At 46.9% G+C, this 21897-nt stretch overlaps 1 protein-coding gene across 4 annotated transcripts in view; it reads right to left on the bottom strand.

The window, feature by feature from the left end:
• PLPP4 (phospholipid phosphatase 4) overlaps positions 1-21897 on the bottom strand; it is a 149264-nt gene that overhangs the window by 69933 nt on the left and 57434 nt on the right. For all 4 annotated transcript variants that reach the window (XR_008707161.1, XM_055560613.1, XM_055560615.1 and 1 more), the window contains exons 2-4: positions 13314-13422; positions 5323-5413; positions 532-595 (exon numbers count right to left, since the gene is read on the bottom strand). Coding sequence is in view for 3 of the 4 variants with exons in the window: in XM_055560613.1 (XP_055416588.1) it covers positions 532-595; positions 5323-5413; positions 13314-13422 (264 nt within the window). In the remaining variant the exon portion in view is untranslated. The remainder of the gene's footprint in view (positions 1-531; positions 596-5322; positions 5414-13313; positions 13423-21897) is intronic.

Here is a 21897-nt window from a genome sequence, read left to right as displayed (position 1 = left end):
AGTCAGGTCTCGAACTCAGATCTTTTGACTGTTTTTCTCTACAGAGACTAGCTCATTTCCAGAGCATTTGGGGGAGAAGGCAAGATAAACAGAAAATAGAAATCATCTCCCAGGAGGGTAAGAGAAATGTGTCATAAGTCACAGCTCAAATACTAATCCATATTGCTTATCCCAGAGACAATGATAAATAAGCAAGATTATCTATTTTTTGGATGCCAAAACTGATAAGTGAGTGGGTGTCTGGTGAGGCCCTGGAATACCAGTGGGCTGGAAATGGCTTTCTTGACATTGGTCCCCAAGAAAGTATAGTCATTAGATACTTCTTTACTATTGATGTCCTGCTTACTGAAATAGTGAATTTATCATTCAAAGGAGTGGAAAGATCTGAGTTGAGGACAGAAACCCCAGAAGGACAACAATTTAAGGAAAACCAGATGAGCTCCAATCTGTCCCATCCAGTCTCCTGTGGCCAAGGTTTCTACACGGCTGACCTTGAAACTAAGTCACTACTTGTTTCTTTTTGGAACTTACCTTCCCACTATCAATTTAATAGTGTTTGTGCAGACTCCATTCAAAGCAAGAGCCAAGGACACGGCTGCAAAACAAAACCAACAAACAGAAAAATAACCAGCTGGCTCTCAAATCAAAATTATCATCAGTACCATCATCATCATCATTACTTTTCCATCACACTATTTAATTTATGACCATAGAAATATGAACCAATGCTTTTTAAAAAGGAGGGACGTTTGAGTGGCTAGAGTAAAACATAATTAGAACTGGACTTTGGAGACTGAAAGTTCATAAAATTCCAAGCCCCTAGGACATGAAATTTATCTCTCCTCCTAGACTGAAATTTTCAGTATCATAGAGAAGCCCATGTATCATGTTCTGACCTGATAGAACAGATTTAATACTACAGCATGTAAAATTTCTTTTACTGGTAGCAAGAAACATAACATTTTATTTCCTTCTGGCAACCTTCTCAGACATAATTCTAATCAGAGCAGCTGCAGGAATCCCTCTGCATACAGGCGTGCCCACTCAGGCATCACCTCCTTGTTGACCTGTCCCCTGCTGATGGCTGTCCACTTGTTATCAAACAAATCACTACTTCTAAGAAGGTGAAGTGTCTCAATACCTCATTACTGGTGTTTGAAAAGGTTTGCCCAGGTGGTTCTTTCTGCCCCCTAAACCAGTAGGCACTTCTGGATGACATTCTTCACAAATAGACAGCCTGGGGAATTTCTCTAAGCAGCTTGGAAGGATTTTGCTGGATGAAGCACAGATTGTCCAAAGGATGCAGGTGAAATGAGTCATGGAGTTTTTCCTGCAAGGCCCCTGCATCTCTCTTGTGTTTATCAAGACTACACAAAAGGCAAGTCAATGCGATGGAAGGTCAAATGCTTTGCATAAGCAATAAAAACCTATTGATGTCCTGTTCCGTTGCTTTGTCGAATAATAAAGCATGTGAGTTACCATTTCCCTTTGGCAAGTATTAACTGTTCAATACTAGCTGAGACTTATGTAAGGAAACAGCGGTGGAGGGCCACTTTCGGGAAGGAGCTGCCTGGAGCAGTTCATGATCATGGGGAGACAAATGTGTTATTCTACAAACGGAAGACTGTGAACAGTCAGCACAGTCACCCAGGGCACAGGCCACTGAGATAGAGACAAAAACCCACCTGCTTGTATCAAGTCACGGGGAAGCAGAGAGAATGGGAGGGACCAGTTCAAATGAGCACCTCTGTCAAAGGGAAACTAGTCCCCAAAGCGGAGGATGGGCCACATTACAGTAGCTGGAAAGGAGGGATGGACCCCCTGGGTGCAGAGTGGGTCATGAGTCAGCAGCACCAGACCACCATTAACACACCCAGCATGCAACGCAGTGTAACCTGGAGGCAAGCATGGAGGAACTTGGAGAGATCTGCTGATTACACTCTGCACGCACAGATCCTTCCTTCCTAAAACGCTGGCTTCCCTTCTCTCTCACAAGCTTGGAGCACTGCTGAGAGGTTTCCTTTGCAGAGAGGAGGGAGAATTCCCTGGGCCATCATTGCTGCAGGATTCTCCCAAAGCCATGACAATTAACAGACTGTGAGATTTCCCTGAGATGAGAGGGGTCTTTTCTTGTTAGGGCTGGCCCAGCACAGGCTCACTGCTGTGTTTTCCCAGCGGGGCTGAACTCCTTCTCCTCCTGGTCCTGGCAAGGCCTCTGCACAGAAAAGGTCTTCAGGAACAAGCATCACCAGCTGACCTCCCAGTGCCCTTGGGGAAGTTCAGAGACCATGACATCAATCCAGAACACCATACACATCCCCAACCTCTGCCCTGGCTGGGTTTACTATAGCACAGAGCAATTCTCTGAAAAGCTTCAAGTGGCTGAGCTAGAAAAGGTGTGGCTGTGATGGAAGCACCAACAGCTGGCAGCTTCCCTCTCTGATCCAAAAACCTGAAGGAGACAGAAGAGAGCAAGGATCTGGATGGAAAGCATCACAGCCTTCTGGAAGTAAAGTAAACCAATTATTACGTTCATCTGCATAGCATAACCTCCAGGGGACCCAGACAGGGGACCTCTCACTGATACCACAGAGAAGGCTGGGCTGAGAGTAGAGGCATGAAAGGCTGGCCGAGCAGGAAATGAATGACCCCAACCATGGGGGGCTGGCTTGTCGATTAACAAGGACCCAAGGCATCTGGCTCATAAGGGGTGCATCAACAGCATCCCACGGCACTGCGGGGTTGAGAGGAGAGTCAGAAAGACAAGCCAGACTGTGTTCTGATAAAGAAATGCAAATCAATGTGTCATGTGAGTTGGCCTGCAAGTGGCCTGTACTGAGGGCACTCCTGCTTACAAGCACCCCCAGAGGAGTAGAGGGCTTTTGTTGCTGTCACTTTTGTTGTTGTTGGGAATTCACATTGCAGTCCTTCCAAAACAGGGTTTTCTATTAACACCAACTTGGCCGTTCTGCAGCCAAATCCCTGGGTGCGGCGAGCCTTCCTTGCACACGAACAGATGCACAAAGCGGGCTGCTGTGGACAGGCAGCTAAGGGGCGTTCTTAGGGTCCAGGTCTGCTGAAGACGCCTGGGTAAAGCAGGGACCTCAGACCAAACCACCCTCACTGAGAAAGTCCTGAATTCCAGATAATGGAGAAAAAGCTACACCTAGTTTTCTGTCCTTGGTTTTGAAAGATCATTCCCTCCAGCCCCTTCCACGACTTCCTAAAAGTCGCAACTTTTTTTTTAATTGTGTACAAAGGGAGGTTCTTCATCATTTTTACAAGGCAGCCTCTTATTTATTTAGGCAAACAGAACATCCAATTAACTCCACCTTCTCTGTTAACATATAGGAGGCCAGGTATGGTGTACAATTTTGAAGTGTCATCCTAAGGGAGATTTAGCTGAGAATGAAAAGGTCTAGAGAAAGTAACTGTAAGCTCCTCAAGGCCATAACAATCTCCCAGCTCCAAAAGCAGCCAGTAAATTATAACTGAAACCATGAAAGACAGTTCCTACCCACAGCCATACATCTCGGGACTCAGTGTCAGGGGAGCAGCTAGAATAACAAATGAGGCAAAAAGATTTCCAGGTCAGCTCAGAGGGGCTCCCAATGGGACATTTGGGAACCACAGTGGTATCTGTCCAAATGCTGACACAGCTGCTTGAGCCTCAAGAGGGAGGGCACCTACACCCTTCCTGGAAAACCTGACCTTTCCACCACCTCAGCTGAAGAGACAGAGACCATGTGATGACCAGAGCCTCAAACCACAGGTGAGCAGCCTGGGGAACACACCTGTCTTCAAGCAGAGCATCCACAGGCTGGCCAGAGACTCGGGACTTTTGCATCCAGGCTTGAGATTTGAGTCAAGTCCAGAGTCTCCGCCTGGGAAGTCTGGACCACAAGACGCAGTGACACTGGGAGGTGGCACTGGCTGAGCAGTCACGCAGGCGTGGGGCAGGGGCACCCGCCACTGCAAGCCCAAGCCTCACACAGACCAAGATGCAGGCATCAGAGACAACGTCTTCACAGGAGACTGAGGCAGGGAATGAGAGGAGAGGAAGGACGCATCACAGAGAAGAGGGGGCATGAGGCGACACGGCACCTCCACCCTCGCGGCCTGGATCCCTATTCCATCCCCACGAGGGTTTCCCTCTGATTCTTGAAGTTCTGTAAGATTGCTTGTTATAGTCCTATAACCAAACCTCTAATTTATTCAATCCAATTTGAGAGGAATTCTGTTCTTTTCAACTACACAGAGCCCAGCCAAAGCCTGGCTATGTAAGAAACGGTCCCAGTCCTTCCACTGCTCTGCACACCCTAGAACTCACACCCACCCTCCTTCCCTTACGAAGAACAGGGAAGACCATAGTTTGCTATGTTTTTCACTTCCTCAAAGTCCAGTAATTAACAAACACCATCGTTAGTGAAGAATCTCATATTCCAGATTTACTACCTTACTGAATGGTGAGCCTCCACAACACACCAACAACACAGTGTGTGTGAGGGTTTGGATAATGTCAAGGCGTCATGTCAGAAAAGAAACCCAATCCAGTTTTCCTGATGACCAAAAAGCTAAAACCCTGGCTTCCGCGGAGTTTATTTTGCTAAACAAGCCCAATAGTTCTGCTTTCTCTTCGTGCTGTCATTTACTTTGTCTTTTGATTAATATGCAGATCAGAAAAAAAAAATGGATTTAACCCTAAAAATATCAAACTCCTGTCACACGCAGATATGGCTCAGCTTAGGGAGAATTTATAAGCATCGTGTCATACTCAATGGCAAAGATGGTAGCATTCTTTACATAATAACAACTGATTAACTGCCAAAGTGTCCCCACAGTGGCGATGGGTTATGGAGCTTGTTTCCAACTGATATTAAATTTTACATCTGCTTTTCCACATTTTTGCTTCCAGTCAATGGTGACTGGTCCAGGAGTCTGTGGTTGATGTCTGAATTGCCCCAAATGGGGGCCTATTAGCCACAAATGTGGGGTTGGACAGTCAGCAGTGACAAAGCTTGAGATTCACTTTGCCTTACAGCCAAGAGCTGTCCTTCCAGTTTGCTTAGGAAGCACAGAGCTCTGGTGAGGAGCCCGAAACGCATTTTCAGCACAAGGGACAGCGGCGATGGGCTGGCCCACAGATGAGCTACTTACCAAGCACTGGCTCTTTAAAAGGGCTAAATGTTTGCCTTGTCTTGTGTCTACCAAGCTTAATTTGACCAAGAGAAAAATCAGTTGACTGCAACTGAGATTTTAGAAATCTGGTAATCTAATCAAGTTCAGCCCCATCCCCTAAAGCAGGAACTGGGAATACTCTACCTAGGAAGGCTTCCTTAATTTCAGTCTTGTCTGTCCGCCGGATAATTTTCACCACACAAATAACAGCCAGAGGTGTGAGGAAAGAAATTGCCTGGAAGAAATAACAAATAATCCCTTATGAAGGTGGTAGTTTGCTATCAGAGAGCCAATTGATAATTAGTTCCAGTTAGCTTCCTTTGGACTCACTAGTTGAATGATCTCACTGAACTCCTGACCTCGTACTAAGAAGGATTTATATCTATACTGAGAGATTCCACAGACTTGAAAAATCAGAGGTCTGATTATGGGTTATAATTGATTTGTAATTGCTGTGAGTCACGTTTAAAGTGGTGGCTTTTTAAACAGAAAAGAAGAGTCTATAATTACAGTGACATCTTTGGTAGTAACCCTCCTCCCATCCTCCCCTGTGGAGGGATGGAAGAACCCTTGGCCTCCCATCCCCAGCGCTCTGGCAACATGGGAACACGTGGGATTTGTTTGGAGTCTATTGATTCATTCCCCTTTGGTATTCTTTGGTTGAATATTCATTTCCGCTGCAAAGCAGAGGTTAGTCCCTTCACATGAAGTCTCTCCTCTTCTCTTCCTCCATCCCCTTTCCTCCGCTAGACCAAAGCACTCAGGAGTACAGTATGCACTTAACGAATCAAGCTGTTGGGATTCAGATGCAAACAACTCTTATCACTGAACCTTCTACGAGGCAGGAGCCATGTTTGGGTACCATCCAGTACTGGGGTCTCTTAAATCCTCTCTTAAAATTGTGACAATCTTTGGCAGGCTTGGGGACTATGTGATGTGCCCAAGGACACAGCTGGGAAGTAGCAAGATGGGATTCAGAGGCCAGGTTTTCTGCCTCCCATATCTAGTCTTTACTCAGCATTCTATAATTAGTACTTTTTTCCCCGAACATTCCAATGATAAAAAAAAAAAAGAAAGCTACTGGATTGGCCAAAAAGCTCATTCATTTGGGGGTTTCATTCTGTCTTACCAAAAAACCTGAACGAACTTTTTGGCATACAATATTTGTGTTACATCCTTATGATTATAACATCTCAGGTTAACAATCAAAAGGGATTAACTATCTCACAAATCTACAGCTGGGCTCACAGACGATGGTGGGAGGCGTGGGCATGGGAGATGGTAACTATTAACCAACAGTGTTCACAATTTGGGAAGTCTCCACCTGGGCACTAATCAATGTTGCTTTTTGGAAAGGGGGCTAACAGGACTAAGGCATGGTTGGAAGATCCTTTCCTTTGTTAAAAAACACCAGAATTCCTCTAAATGCACACAGTCTATCAAAATAACTGGAGATGTCCTAGACATGCAGGAACCAGACTGCGAGAGCTCAGAGCATCTTGGGAACTCCTCTTTGGGAGCAATATTCACAGACAGTTCATGAGACAGGAGAAAACCCTTCTCCTTACAGGCTGGTTTCTTTCTGACCATAAATGGTAGAAACCAGCTTGATGAGCCTTCTTATTGGCCATGGCCCTGAACAACTTAACATCAATAAGTCCTGTCACCATGGAAGGTGTTCAGAAGAGTGTGGCCCAGGTTTCAGGAGAGCTGCACAAAAGGAGATTCAGAACTGGAGCAGAGAAGCAGAGGATTTACCCAGGGTGACTGAAAAAGGCAACACTCACTCGTGAGGGAAGAGTTCCAGCAAGTCTGTGAGTCTACACCAGTGCCTGGGGGTCTCTTCACCTGCAGCATTTGTTACAAGACTGCGTCCCTCAGACCCTCTTATAGGACAGGTGTGGAATCCACATTGTGTAACAAGCATCTCAAATGACTCTGGTGACTGAGAAGCCTTGCATCAGTTCTGATTCACACATTCAGTGTTTAGAGAGTGCTGGCTGAAGCGTCATCTTACCTAAGTCTAAAGTTAAGCTTAAGGTCAAAGAAGTCCTGGGCTTTTGGTTTCCTCTCACTTTGGGCACTACAGACCAGCCACTGCCCTCAAAGAGGAGAGAGCAGCTCACTGAACAGTGAACAGTACTGCAGCAACCCCACCAACAAACCATAAATACGAAAACAATAGTGAACTGAAGACGTGCTGTGTGTGTGCTGAGCTGCTCAGTCGGGTCTGACCCTTTGTGACCCCATGGACTGTAGCCCTCCAGGCTCCTCGATCCGTGAGGATTCTCCATTCTGGTGGAAGTAATGATAGCTTTCCTCTTCTTGGGCTCTAAAATCACTGTGGATGGTGACTGCAGTCAGGAAATCAGAAGAAGTTTGCTTCTTGGCAGGAAAGCTATGACAAACCTAGACAGTGTGTTGAAAAGCAGAGACATTACTCTCCAACAAAGGTTCACATAGTCAAGGCTATGGTCTTCCCAGTGGTCATGTACAGTTGTGAGAGTTGGACCATAAAGAAGGTAGAGTGCCGAAGAATTAATGCGTTCAAACTGTGGTGCTGGAGAAGACTTCTGAGAGTCCCTTGGACGGCAAGGAAATCAAACCAGTCAATCTTAAGGGAAATCAACCCTGAATACTTGCTGGAAGGACTGATGCTGAAGCTGAAACTCCAGTATTTTGGTCACCTGATGCTGGAAAGATTAAGAGCAGAAGGAGAAGAGGGTATCAGACGATGAGTTGGCTGGATGGCATCACCGAAGCAATGGACATGAACTTGGAAAACTCTGTGAGATGTGAGGGACAGGGAGGCCTGGTGTGCTGTGGTCCAGGGGATCGCAAAGAGTTGGACATGACTGGGCAATTGAACAACAACAACATATATATATATAAACACACACACACACACATGTATATATGTATGCTTTTCGTGGCTTCTCTGGTGGCTCACATGGTAAAGAATCTGCCTGCAATGCAGGAGATCTAGGTTCAATCGCTGGGTCAGGAAGATTCCCTGGAGAAAGGAATGGCTACCCATTCCAGTATTTTTGCCTGGAGAATTCCATGGACAGATTAGCCTGGTGGGCGTGAGTCCCTGGGGTCTCAAAGAGTCAGATAAGACTGAGCAACTAAGTATCTTAGCACATATATGCTATTAACATAAAAGGAAAGTAAAGTGAAGTCGTTCAGTCATGTCTGACTCTGTGACCCCATGAACTGTAGCCTACCAGGCTCCTCCATCCATGGGATTTTCCAGGCAAGGGTATGGGAGTGGGTAGCCACTTATTTCTCCAGGGGATCTTCCTGACCCAGGGATTGAACCTGGGTCTCCCACATTGCAGGCAGACACTTTACCATCTGAGCCACCAGAGAAGCCTGCTATTAATATAAGACAATCCCAGAAGGCATAGTCTAAGGTTAGACAGATTTGGAACCCCAGAGAAAATATGATTTGGGAAGACTTCCCCTCCAAGGTTCCAGAGGCTGCCTGCTGGGGAAGACCCTGAGCTGGACTGTTCTGACCAAACAGGAGATGGGCGCCATGTGGGAGCCCTGTGGCTCCAACCAGGAGTGGGAGCTGGAGAACACAAGGGCCATACCTTGTGCATCCACCAATGAAAGCAACACAGGACATGCCGTCCGTCCCCAGTCCAGACAATGGGTGACCCCTGGGTGCTGATATAAGGCACTGTGTTGCCAGGATGCTTCTGGGAATCCACCAGGCAAGACACCAGACACAAAGCTTGTCTTCAGGGAAGGGCATGAGTGGCCAAGAACTTTTAGCCACCAAGGGGGTTGAATCCTGGGCACCTGGTGTTCGGATGTTTTAGCCACAGAAGAGCTTGTCACTGGGGGTTAGTCACATCAGACAAAACCATGGGCATCCGACAGGAAGGCGTGTGTGCTGCATGGTGCTTCTAACAACTCAAGACACACGGCCACCTAGGAAGGGCCCTGCGGTGAGCAAACACTCACAGCCTGTCACTGAGCTGGCAGTGAAGGCTTGTCAAAGTGTCTAAAAACTCAACTACCACGAGCCAGCTTGGTCTCTTTTCCTTCCCTCCTCCCCACAAACTGATTTTATTTTTGTCTTCCTTAGAAGCATCCTATCACAGAATAGAAGCTCCTGTTATTAAATCAACACAATACCAATAATACGCTACCTTTTTTAAGTTAAGAATTTGGGAAACACCTCCTCTTCCCTCAGTTCCCTGAGTCTTGCCTGTCCTTCGAGGGTTTTTCTGTAATGCTGAATGGTCTGACTTGTGTTCATGTCTCTGTTCCCACTAGACTAGAAACCACACCTACTCAGCTCTGCATCTCCACTACACACCGTGCTTGGCTCTAGGAAAGTGCTTCATAACTTTCTGTTGAATTAAGTAATAATTAACTAACTTGAAGTTGTCCACACTCTGCCTGTACCCCTGCCTCCCGCTGCCCCCTTCACCAAGCAGTACTCCAAGCAAACTGCCATTCATGGGGCCCCCACAGCCTGGATCCACTGTGTCTGCTCCTTGACACCTGGTCTTCTGTGTGTGACAGGCTGCACTCACCACCTGTCCACCTCCCTTCAACCTCCAAGGAGGCAGCATGGCTGAATGGCTCCAAGAGTGTCTGTACTCTGATCTGCGGCGTTCAGACCCTGGTCCAGCCACTGATAAAACTGTAAACCTGGGATAAGCTGTTTAATCTCATGACAGTTTCATTTTCTCCATTGAAATGATGGGATCACAAAAGTGCCAGCCTCAAAGGATTCTGAGAGAATACACTGAGATGCTATTTGTAAAGTGATGAGCACAGCTACTATATTCAAGAGATGCTAGCTGCTGTTGTGAGTACCATGGTGATGAGAAGGAGGAGGACAATGATGGGGATGGGGATGAACGTCCCTAAAAGTGCACCTGAGCCTCTCCTCCACTGTTTCTCAGATTCCTCTTTGCTTCAGGGTACCATTGCCCCCACGAGCCCTCAGGGGTCAAGTCTGATTTGACTTCACATCACCTGCAATTCCTGTGGCTTTCCTCACCCTGGAAGTGTTCTCTGGACAAAGACACTACAGGCAACAACAGAGAGGATACTGAAAAGCAATAACGAATACCAACTGAGTAGTCTTCCTACACCAAAAAGCAGGCTTTCAAAGATGCGCTAATACACTCCACATGTTCAGAAAGGAAGCATGGCCTCTTCTGAATAAGGAAGCGGCTGATAGCCTGGGAATATCCAGCAAATGTTAAAGTCAAGTCCCAGTATGTGAGAAGAGAGTTCTCAGCCTTCCTCTCTGGTCCACAGAAGCCCAGGGGCATCCAGGAAAACAAGCTCTTGGAATCTCATGGTCCAACCACACCCAAGTTTCATGTTGACAGATACACTCACCTTAGCTAATGGTGCCAAAGACAGAGAAAATGCCAGGCAGGGCTTCCAGGTGATGTCGTTACCATTTACTCCTTACTTAATTCCCTAACCTTCTGATAATATTTTTGTAACATTTGACCAAGTAGCTCTTTTAAAACAGACATGCACACAAATCAGCATAACTCCAGAAACACTGATTTCGCGAAGAAACCTGGATTCACAGCAGCTGCCTTTAAAAAACACTTTGGTTATTAGAAAGTTAGCAAGTTTGCCTTTAGAGTAAAACATTCTAAACAAAAATAGAGGAGACCCCAGGATTATTTATGTGTTAAATAATGAAACTGGAGCTTTCTAAGGAAGCCAAGCGATTTTTAAAAAACATTGAAAATATGTTCTCTTATACATTCTTTTAGAAACACCATAAGGTTTGTAGAGATCAAAAGCAGACAAATGATATCTTGCATTAAACTCTCAATAAAACCCAGGAGAACAAATCTAATTTATGTGGTGACAAAGCATTTTTCATCTTGCGTTGCACATATTCTAAATGTATCTACTGCTTTCCTTATGTTATTATGGAGCCGCACTAAATCTTGCGACCGAATGAATGAAATTCATCAACAACTATTAACAAAACAAAAGGTTGAACTTATTTCATTAGGAGATTAGAGGGTATGAATCAGTGTTTGTGGCTGAATCCCCTTCTATTCTCTGAGAATCCCAGCACTGAATAACTCCTTTACTGTCTCCTTTCCTCCACTGCCAACATGCAAATGTGCTCCATCCTATTTGTGTCTGCAGCCAGGATATTTGTGGCATTTGTATCTAGACTTCAAAACAATCCATTGTTCATAAATCTAGGACATAGCCACAGACTCATCACAACATCCCATATGAACAGTCATCTCCAAATTGGGTTTTACAGCACACAAAATGTGAAATCTTTGAAAATGGGGATAAGTGATAAACAGAAGCTCCTCCTACTAAAACCATGGAGTAAACTAGTGATGCACATGCTAGTTGCTTTATTTCTAGGATTTATGGAAGATGTGAGTTGGAACAGAAATGGAAAAAAAAATCTGATTTTATTACACAGATGTAAGGCAATGCCCAACTCACAAGAACCTACGTTATTCAATTTCTCTGATATTCACAAAAATCTGGTTTATTTTCCAGCAGGAAGGTAATTATGAAAAAACAATAAAAATAAGACTGATGTTCATGTAGTGTTCTGGACAATTTGGGGATGTCTGCAGACATAAAGATCTTTCCAATCATCTTTGAAATAATCATTGGTGATCTTTCCAGTCACTGATGAACAAGATTTCCTCCCCAAATCAGAGGGATTTCTTTCAAAGTGCAAAAATATCCCTCGTGTGCTCTATAAAAGCTCTGGAACACACACTTGAGTTCCCAGAGACAGGACATGTGATGGCTGGTCAATAGGCAAAAGCTTCAAGCTATATCCAAAAGCTACATTTGCCCATCCAAAAGCTACATTCTTGTTCTATAACAAGATCAAGCTTCAATATTTCCTCTGCCACAGAAAGGCCTTAAAGCAGTTCTCCAGGAGCTGGTGAGCCTTAGCAAGGAATCCTGAACACTCAGCTCCAGACTGCAGGGCAACCTCCTGGCTGAGAGCAGGGCTCAGATCTGGCTGCTTGGGTGCAAATCTGGGCTATCCCACTCTCTAGCTTGTGTGGCTTTGGGCAAGCTCTCTCATCTCTCTGGGATGCAGGTCTGCAACTGCAAAATTCAGACAATAATGACATCTTCCTCACTGGGAAACAGTTAGTTCAGTTCAGTCGCTCAATTGTGTCCAACTCTTTGTGACCCCATGGACTGCAGCACACCAGGGCTCCCTGTCCATCACCAACTCCAGGAGTTTACTCAAACTCATGTCCATTGAGTTGGTGATGCCATCCAACCATCTCATCCTCTGTCGTCCCCTTCTCCTCCTGCCCCCAATCCAGGTAGGTCTAAATGAGAAAATCCTTCCTAAGCTTTCAGCAAGCGACCAGCACATAATAGTGTTAGCCACTCAGTCGTGTCCCACTCTATACAACGCCATGAGCTATAGCCCGTGAGGCTCCTCCGTCCATAGGATCCTGCAGGCAAGAGTATTGGAGTTGCCATTCCCTTCTTCAGGGGATCTTCTCAACCCAGGGATCAAACCCGGGGCTCGTGCTTTGCAGGTGGATTCTTTACCACTCGAGCCACCAGGAAAACCCATAGTAGGGAAAGTGTAAAAGGCTGTAATCAACATGGAGCAGAATGAAGAGGTAAAAATAGTCCTAATATATCCACCAATTATTTGGGTGTTAGCCCATTTATCCTAGGATCAGAGACGCTATCCAGAGTTGAGTCACACACAGTGGTCTCTTCACCGGTTAACTGACCAGCCAAATCCAGAAAAGCGGTTAAGAGAGCAGCTTAATGGTGTCTGAGGATGGCTAAATCAAGGTCTGCTTTAAAAGAAGATGGAACAGACAACTCTGTTCACTAGTTGCTCATCTTATTCTACTCTAAGTATTTGGAAACAGTTCAGGTTTAGCTCAAGTAAGCATGGCCCTTCTTTTCCAAAGCCTCAGGCAATTGCTTCTCACATGACCAAGCGGCAAACCCTCCTGATCTGGAATTGAATTTTAATTTGTCGGGCCACTTGCCTCTGTTCTTCAGGCTGCTCGCCGTCATCAGCAGGGGGTGGAAAAACAGAAGTGAAAACCCATGTGGCTCACACTCGGGGGAGTGGTCCCATCAACCATGAAATCACCGGTACTTACAAACATGAGGCGGGTGGGGATGTTGTCTGACTGCACCAGAGGATTCTTATAGAGCCAGATTTCTTCTGGCTGGATGACTCTCTGGAAGGGATCCAAAAACTCTGTAAAACTGAAACAAAACAAAGAAAGAGACGTGAGAGCTGAGCACTAGGGAGGAGGCGGCTTACGCAAGAGCTCAGAGTGGACGAACTGGTCCCTGGGGAGGGGAGGACAGGCTGCCCAGCTGATGGTTCTCAGGCAGCTCCAACGGGGGAAAGATGGAAGAATCACCAGGACTGTAGGGTCTTTTTTCACCACCAGCCTGCAAGGACCAACGGCGGGCATAAGAGAAGAGCTGAGAGGCGGACACACAAAGACCCTAAGAACTCGGGGATCCAAAGGGAACTGGGAGTTGAAGTCCAGAATGGTGGCTCAGACTGGGGCAAGTCTCTGGGGACAAAATGGACTTGAGTTGGAGCGAAGGTGATGGAGCAGCGGGCAGGACTAGAGAAAAGAACCCGCGGTGTTCCTCCTCTACGTTACTCCAGATAGCGCCCCTCCACCATCACCACCACCAAGGGGCAGAGCGAGAGAAAGAAGCTTCCAGAAAGGAGAAGGCTGGGACAGGAGAGACAGCAGAGGAAAGGAAAGAAGGAAGGAAGCGGGAGGGGGATGGGGGACTCCTGTTAAGGAACTAGAAAGCTCTAAGCCTCCGCCTCCCGACCCCTCTCTCACCCTGGGAACCCTCAACACCCAGGTGGATGAAAAGAATCACCACCAAGAGAAAACCTGCGGGGAAGAACAACAGTTTAGCCAGCTTTCAGCCCTTGGGCCCCCTCCCGGCTCTCCAGCCCAGTTCTCCAACTGGTGAATCCGGTTCAGAGAGGCTTCAGATGTGTCTGGGTGAGTCAGGGCTTGTGTACCAGACTGAGGAATCTGGCTTTTGAACCAAGGAGGAATTTGGCAGAAAAGCATGGAATGAAATGAACAGTGGTGAAGAAGGGCATTGGAGCAGAACAGAGGAGGGAGGCAGAGACAGTGAGGAGGTGAGGACAGCTGTCCCAACAAGAGATGCCTGCAGAGAGAAGCAAAAGGCAGGACAGAAAATGGAAGAACACGCACAGGCAGGGGCAGGGGTAATGGGCAGAGCTGATTCCAAGGGCTCTGGCTTGGGCTTTCAGGAAATGGGGTACCATTGCCAAGATGAGGAGGAGGGGAGTTGGGGGATGGGAGTTGGAGGTCAGCAGTCGTCTCATCTAGGAGACCAGCCAGGTGACCAACAGTCCCGGTTTGCCCAGGACTCTCATGGGCTTCCCTCATAGCTCAGTTGGTAAAGAATCCACCTGCAACGCAGGAGACCCCGGTTCAATTCCTTGGTCGGGAAAATCCCTTGGAGAAGAGATAGGCTACCCACTCCAGTATTCTTGGGCTTCCCTGGTGGCTCAGCTGGTAAAGAATCCACCTGCAATGAGTGAAACCTGGGTTCGATCCCTGGGTTGGTTGGGAAGATCCCCTGGAGAAGAGAAAGACTACCCACTCCAGTAGTCTGGCCTGGAGAATTCCATGGACTGTATAGTTCATGAGGTCGCAAAGAATCGGACATGACTTAGCAACTTTCACTTTCACTCCTGGTTTTAGCACTGTAAGTCCTATATCCCAGGAAAACCCCCTATCTCAGAAAAAACCTAGATGGTGGGTCATCTTAAAACCATTCCAGCCCTGGGACAGAGTCAGCAGTCTGAGAGTCTTGGTTTCTACCCTAGATTTGGGGCTTTGATTAGTCTGTATGCCCAGGTACATTGGGAGGGTAGGGAGTGTGGAGTCACTCTCCAGGGCTATGTCCTCAGAGTCCAGCAGGGTGGAACTCTCAGTGACTCTCCAGTGACTGCAGAATCTACTGTCTGTTCCAGACTTTGAACAGCTGCTACTGTTAAAAAAAAAAAAAAAATACCCTCTGTCTCATCAGCCTCACACTGAATTCTATCATGTCTATATCTAAATGAGATCTAAAATTCAATCTGTCTTTTGTGTCTCTATATACATGTTCCTCCCTCTCTCTGTCTCTCTCTGTTCCTCTCCTCCCCTCTCTCTCCCCACAACTGAGGTTTTTCATGTTGTAAGATGCCAGGAGCCAGCACGGGAGTTCCTGCCTGTGGCAAAGGTCATGAGGAAGGAGGCTCGGCATACGCAAAGGCAGGATCGAGCCTCAGGAGTCCCCCTGGAAATTCTTGAGCATCTACCCCCAAAACCAGAGTCTGCCTACTTTACTGTTTTGTGCTCTCACCTACACCCCTGACTTTACGGGGGGCTGTCCCCCACCACCTCTCTCTGAAAAAGAGTTAACTTACAGCTCCAGTTAATAAAGTTCCTGGGCATGACAAGCATGTTTCAACCTACAAACTCCTCTAAAGGTTCTTCCAGCCACGTGTGATTGTTCACAGCCTCCCGACCGTGAGAGACATGAGATGTTCTAAACTGTCTAAATACAGATTCCTTTGGGCAGTTAAAAGATTGATTAGAAATTGTATTGGTGAAGGGTTTTTCACTTGTTGGGCCAATGTTTGCTGCTAAGTTTCCATATCCCTTACCTACTGTGTCCCTGGCAGTGTATTGGTTAATATAATTGGTGTATAGGAATGTAAGTAGTAGCTTTAATGTCTGTAACCTTAGACCCTTGAGTTAATCCTTTTCTTGTTATAGCCCACCACTTTTGCCCTATAGGTATGCAACTTTATCTAATGCTTTTGGAGGGTGACGCCTGACTTTAGAATAATCACCTTTAGAGAAAAATAAGTTTTCTGAGGAAAAGGGTCATAAAATGTTAACAGGCTTCCTAGCCAGAAGATGATGTAAATCACCTAAAACTTTTGCATATGATAAGTTTGCAGGAAGAAAGCCTGGCTTCGATAAGGATCAAGGACTGCTGACCTTGCATGACTCTACCCCTTCCCCCATTATCCTCTATGCACAACTTAAGGTATAAAAACTACTTTGGAAAATAAAGTGCGGGCCTTGCTCCCCGAAGCTTGGTCTCCCCATGTCGTTCTTCTCTTTTCTTTTCCTTTTCAGGCTGATTCCCTGGGGCGCACGGGCTCTCTGCATTCACTTTCCTGCCTGGGCTTCTAAGACCCACTGGAGAAGGTGCCTAAGGTGGGGCACCTTCCGCGATTTGAGAGGGCGCCTGCGGCCTACGTGAACAGAGTAAGTCCCGTGCTGGGGCTTTATTGGCTTTCTGCGTAAACCAAGGAATATCAGCCTCTTTTCTCTCCTCTCTTTTCTTAACTGCAAAATTCTTTCCTTATCTCTTTATCTATTCTTTCATCGATGCCGTCCTCCCAAGGGAATCCCTGGATCCAACCGGGGCTGGACCCCAGTAGTTAAACTCTGTCCTTCTGTCTGTGTATTTATGAAATTTCAAGAAGAAAGTAGTTCTGGCCCCTGACTGTTTCACTCAGCACTCAGCCCAGAACATATCTACTATAGGATCTTACTGCAATGCCCTGAGACCCCTGCATTGATGTGTAAAGTAATTTCTGCTAACGGCCCTCCAAGCCTCCTCCAAGACACAAGGGTGCATGCCATCTGGGTGCTGGGAAACCTGCTTTCTGCCCGAGCTCCACCATTAAGCTGCTCTGGCCTCAGAACAGCCCACTTCTCACTGGGCCTCAATGTCCTCACCTGCAACCTGGGTGCGTGAGTGCGTGCATGCTAAGTCGCTTCAGTCATGAACGACTCTTTGCAACCCCATAGACTGCAGCCCACCAGGCTCCTCTGTCCATGGAATTTCCCAGGTAAGAATACTGGAGCGGGTTGCCATTCCCTTCTCCAGGGGATCTTCCCAATCCAGCGACTGAATCCTGTCTCTTACATCTCCTGCATTGACAGGTGGGTTCTTTATCACTAGTGCCGCTTGGAGAAGGCAATGGCACCCCACTCCAGTACTCTTGCCTGGAAAATCCCATGGACGGAGGAGCCTGGTAGGCTGCAGTCCATGGGGTCGCGAAGAGTCGGACACAACTTAGCGACTTCACTTTCACTTTTCACTTTCATGCATTGGAGAAGGAAATGGCAACCCACTCCAGTGTTCTTGCCTGGAGAATCCCAGGGACGGCGGAGCCTGGTGGGCTGCTGTCTATGGGGTCGCACAGAGTCGGACACGACTGACGCGACTCAGCAGCAGCAGCAGCAGCAGTGCCACTTGGGAAGCCTCCTACAACATGGGAGGTTGGGTTAGGTCAGAGGTGACAAATGAAGAAGGGTTAGAAACTTTGGAGACACCCTACCCCAGACCTATAGCCTTGGTATGGACTGGGCCTGGTACGTGAATTTTAAAATATTCCCCAGGTGATTCTGAAGGGCCCCGCACTAAATAAGAAAATTCTTCAAGATTCCCAGAACCCTTGTCCACAAGAAGAGGAGACTTAGAAATTTAGCTCTCTACATTAACAATTCTTCCATCTGCTGAAGGACAGGCACTGGAGTCAGTCTCATCCATGTTCAAATCCCAGCCCCTGCTGTGTGGCTCTTAGTGAGTTTATTAACATCTCTGAGCCTCAGTCCACCCATCTGTAAAATGGGCACACTTTACAGAGTGGAAATAAAACTTAAATGAACAAATATAAAGTACCTAACAGAGCACAAACAGAAACCAGCATTTTGTCACTCTATCATTTTACTCTAGCCTCCAACTGCAAGTTTTTACTAGATAGTTTTCTAGTAAAAAACTGTTTTCTAGACAGTTTTCAGGCTTTCTTTCGGTGGGGGGAGGTGAGGAGTGGATTTCATTTTGCAACAACCTACTCACTGCACTTGGGTATTTTAAAAGCATTTTAAATATAATTAAGTAAAAAGAATTTTATTTGCAAGTTATTTTAAAGAATAAGTCGGCTTCCCTGGTGGCTCAGATGGTAAGAATCTGCCTGCAATGTGGGAGACCTGGGTTCGATCCCTGGGCCTCAGAGGTCCCCTGGAGGAGGGCATGGAGGCCCACTCCAGTTCTTGCCTGGAAAATTTCATGGACAGAGGAGCCTGGTGGGCTATAGTCCATGTGGTAATAGAAGAGTTAGACATGATGGAGTGACTAACACTTCAAGAATATACTTATGAAACTTAAAGCTTCCAGAATACTCCAATTACTCTGGATGCATAACAAATTACCCCAAAACTTAATGTCTGAAACCATTCGTTTTCTTTTGCTCATGATTTTGTGGACCAGGAAATCGAGACAGGTCCAGCTAGGCAGAGCTCACTTCACGTGGTCACAGCAGTTAGACATCAGCTGGGGCTGCGTCACCTGAAGGCTTGACCAGGCTGGACATCAGGATGGTCCCTTACATGGGTGCTGGCTGTCAACCAGGAGCTGCCACCCGGAGCACCGCACACATCTCTCCAGCACGACAGACTCAGTATGGTCAGAATTTTTCATGGTTGCTGGCTTCCTCCGGAATGCAGGTCTCAGGAGGTCCAGGCAGAAGCTGAATGGCTTTTCTGACCCAGCCTCCGAAGTCCTGTAGCATCACTGGGTAACAGAAGGTCAGCCCCGATTCAAGACAGGGGGACTGACTCCACCTCTTAGCAGTGGTGTGGCAGAGTCCCATTATGGAAAGGCAGGTAAGATGAGAGATAGGGCTGCAGCCACCTTTCAAATACAATCTGTCACCTGTAGGCTGTCATCGTTATAATGGCCTTGCAGCCCCTACTCTCAGAGACCCCAGAACTCTGATCCCCATTTCCTCTGCATACAGCTGGCCACAGGGCCAAGGAGCTGGCACGCCGCTGAGCCCAGTCCCTCCTCATCTCATCTGTTGCCCAGGGGACACTATCCTCATGGCGATTTTTTAAAGCCTCGTGCACCCAGCCTTTCACACGACTCCTCACCCCACCCTGAGTGGCTGCAGCCAGAACACATCTGTTGAGGAAACTGTGTCCTCTGGGAGCAGCACACCAGGAAAGATAGATGTCCCTTCTCCCCGCACACCAGCCACTAGCGTCTGCCTCCGAGAATCCAGACAGTGAGGCAGTTACACAGAGGACGTGAGTTTCAAAATGCAGATGGGAGCAGAGGTGGGCATGCAGTAGAATGGAAAGTTCTGGAAATGTGAAAGGGTGCCCCCAAGAGAGGGCATGCCAGGCCTGCAAACATCCTTCCAGGAACTCTTTGTAAAATGGGTTGGAAAGCAGGAAATGGAACCTTGCTTCCAGGGGAGGAATTCAGGCATGGGATCCAGCTGCCTGCTCAGCAGGGCTCACTATGCACTGAGGACCTCCCCTCGGCCCCCCAGCAGCATGGACGATCAGGGCTTCTCAAACAAGAATGCGCCCAGAGACCTCCTGGGGACTGCTGATACAGCAGGTCCAGGGCTGGCATCTCCAGCAAGCTCCCTGAGGATGCTGATGCTGCTGGTCTGTGGACCAAACCTAGAGTCACAAGAGGCCACCATGTCAGCATCACCTTGGACGGAGCTGTTAAAAATACAGAAACTGGACTTCCCTGGTGGCTCGGTGGTAAGGAGTCCACCTGCCAATGCAGGAGGCATGGGTTTGATCCCTGGTCTGGGAATATCCTACATGTCGTGGAGCAACTAAGCCTGTATGCTACAACTACTGAGCCAGTGCTCGACAGCCAGGGAGCTGTAACTACTGAAGCCCACACACCCTAGAGCCGTCCTCTGCAAAAAGAGAAGCCACTGCGATGAGAAGCCCACTCACCATGCACCGCAACTAGAGAGTAGCCCCTGCTTGTCTCAACTACAGAAACGCCCGTGTAGCAACTAACACCCAGCACAGCCAAAAAGAAATAAATTATATTTTTAAAATGCAGAAACTTGGGCCCCAGCCCAGATCTGCTGACTCAGAATCTTCATTTTTCACAAGATTGCTGTGAGCGCTATAGTGGTACGGACAGAGTTCTTGGGGAAAGCCCGTGCTCCCAACTTCAGCCTTTTAAGAACCAAGGGGGCCAGTTTTGCTTGATCTGCTCTCCACTTGCACTGTGACTTTTCTTCAGACTTTGTAAACTGCAATGAGTTTATTCTAGAAGAAACCTGTTGTCACTGCTGAGTTATGGGATTGGCATTCCCTTTATAAATCGTTGGTAAATGTTAAAAGCTGGCTATTAAATTCTACCTTGATGCTTTTGCCTCTGGGCGGAGGCCGGCCTTCTCTGTGAGGTCAACTAGACCATTCCATGCAGTATGGGAGGATAGAAGGAGAGGAGGCGGGATGCACGAGCCTTCTTCATAATACAGAGTCAGTTGGATCATGTCCACAGATAATGGAAATTCGCTTTGTGAAGCCCCTACCATTATCTCCAGCACCACTTGCACCACAGAAGAGGCAGAAAAAAGATGAAAAGCAAAAATGATTACTCAAAAGCAGAGCAATCGGAGGCCATTCACTATAGAAGAAATAGCCCCACGGGTCTTAGGACCTCCTGCCAGCATCAGCATCATAATGACTTGACTATGCTGATAATCCCAGCATACCCCAGGCCAGTATAATGACCGATGTCCTTGCATTTTGAAGAAAACACTGAAGGAAGAGGAGCAACTCTTTGGCCACTAGGAGGTATGTAAGCCCTCTTCGCTTACTTTTATTTCCAATAAATATAATGCAAAGAAAAACATCTCAATGCCCAGAAAGGGTCTGACAGACCCACCAATGCAGAGTTCCTCATACTCTGAGGCTAAGAATCAAAACTATCCCCTCTGTGAATGGCATTTCTGCATCACCTCAGAGACTCACGAAGAAAGAGTCTTGGTGTGACAATCGGTACCCCAATTCTGTGGCTAAATGCCCCACTTATCCATTTTAAATCCAGACAGGCTTAAGAGTGGAGGGGACTTCGAAGACTTCATCAGACTCAATGACCAAAAGTAAACAGAAAGGAACAGCAAGCGCTATGAGAGAAGGATGGATGTAAATCTAACAAGTCAGAAATACCGTGTATTAATCATTTCAAAGAAAAAGTGTGAGTTAATGAGATTCCATAAGTGTGAAAGCAATGTTTTCTGCATTGGTACTGATCAACTCTGATTCAGCATCCAGGACCAGTCTAGTCTCAAAATAACTGACTTCTCCCCCTATCAAATGCAGTCACTGAATCTTCAGTTCAGTTCAGTTCAGTTCAGTCACTCAGTCGTGTCTGACTCTTTGCGACCCCATGAATCGCAGCACGCCAGGCCTCCCTGTTTATCACCAACTCCCGGAGTTCACTCAGACTCACGTCCATCGAGTCAGTGATGCCAACCAGCCATCTCATCCTCTGTCATCCCCTTTTCCTCCTGCCCCCAATCCCTCCCAGCATCAGAGTCTTTTCCAATGAGTCAACTCTTCGCATGAGGTGGCCAAAGTACTGGAGTTTCAGCTTTAGCATCATTCCTTTCTAAGAATACTGAATCTTAACTATTATCAAAAACATCATTGCCCTTAACAGTGATTTGAAACTAAAATATAATGACTAAGCTATATAGGTCAACATGTTCTGATGTGAAAAGCATGAAGTTACTATTATAGGTGGTGGTGGTTGAGTCACTAAGTTGTGTCCAACTCTTGCGACCCATGGACTGCAGTCCCCCAGGCTCCTCTTGAAAGGTTGTTGTTGAAT

Source organism: Bubalus kerabau, chromosome 22, assembly GCF_029407905.1.
Source record: "Bubalus kerabau isolate K-KA32 ecotype Philippines breed swamp buffalo chromosome 22, PCC_UOA_SB_1v2, whole genome shotgun sequence".
NCBI classification, from domain to species: domain Eukaryota; kingdom Metazoa; phylum Chordata; class Mammalia; order Artiodactyla; family Bovidae; genus Bubalus; species Bubalus kerabau.
This window is presented reverse-complemented; position numbering and strand designations above follow the sequence as displayed.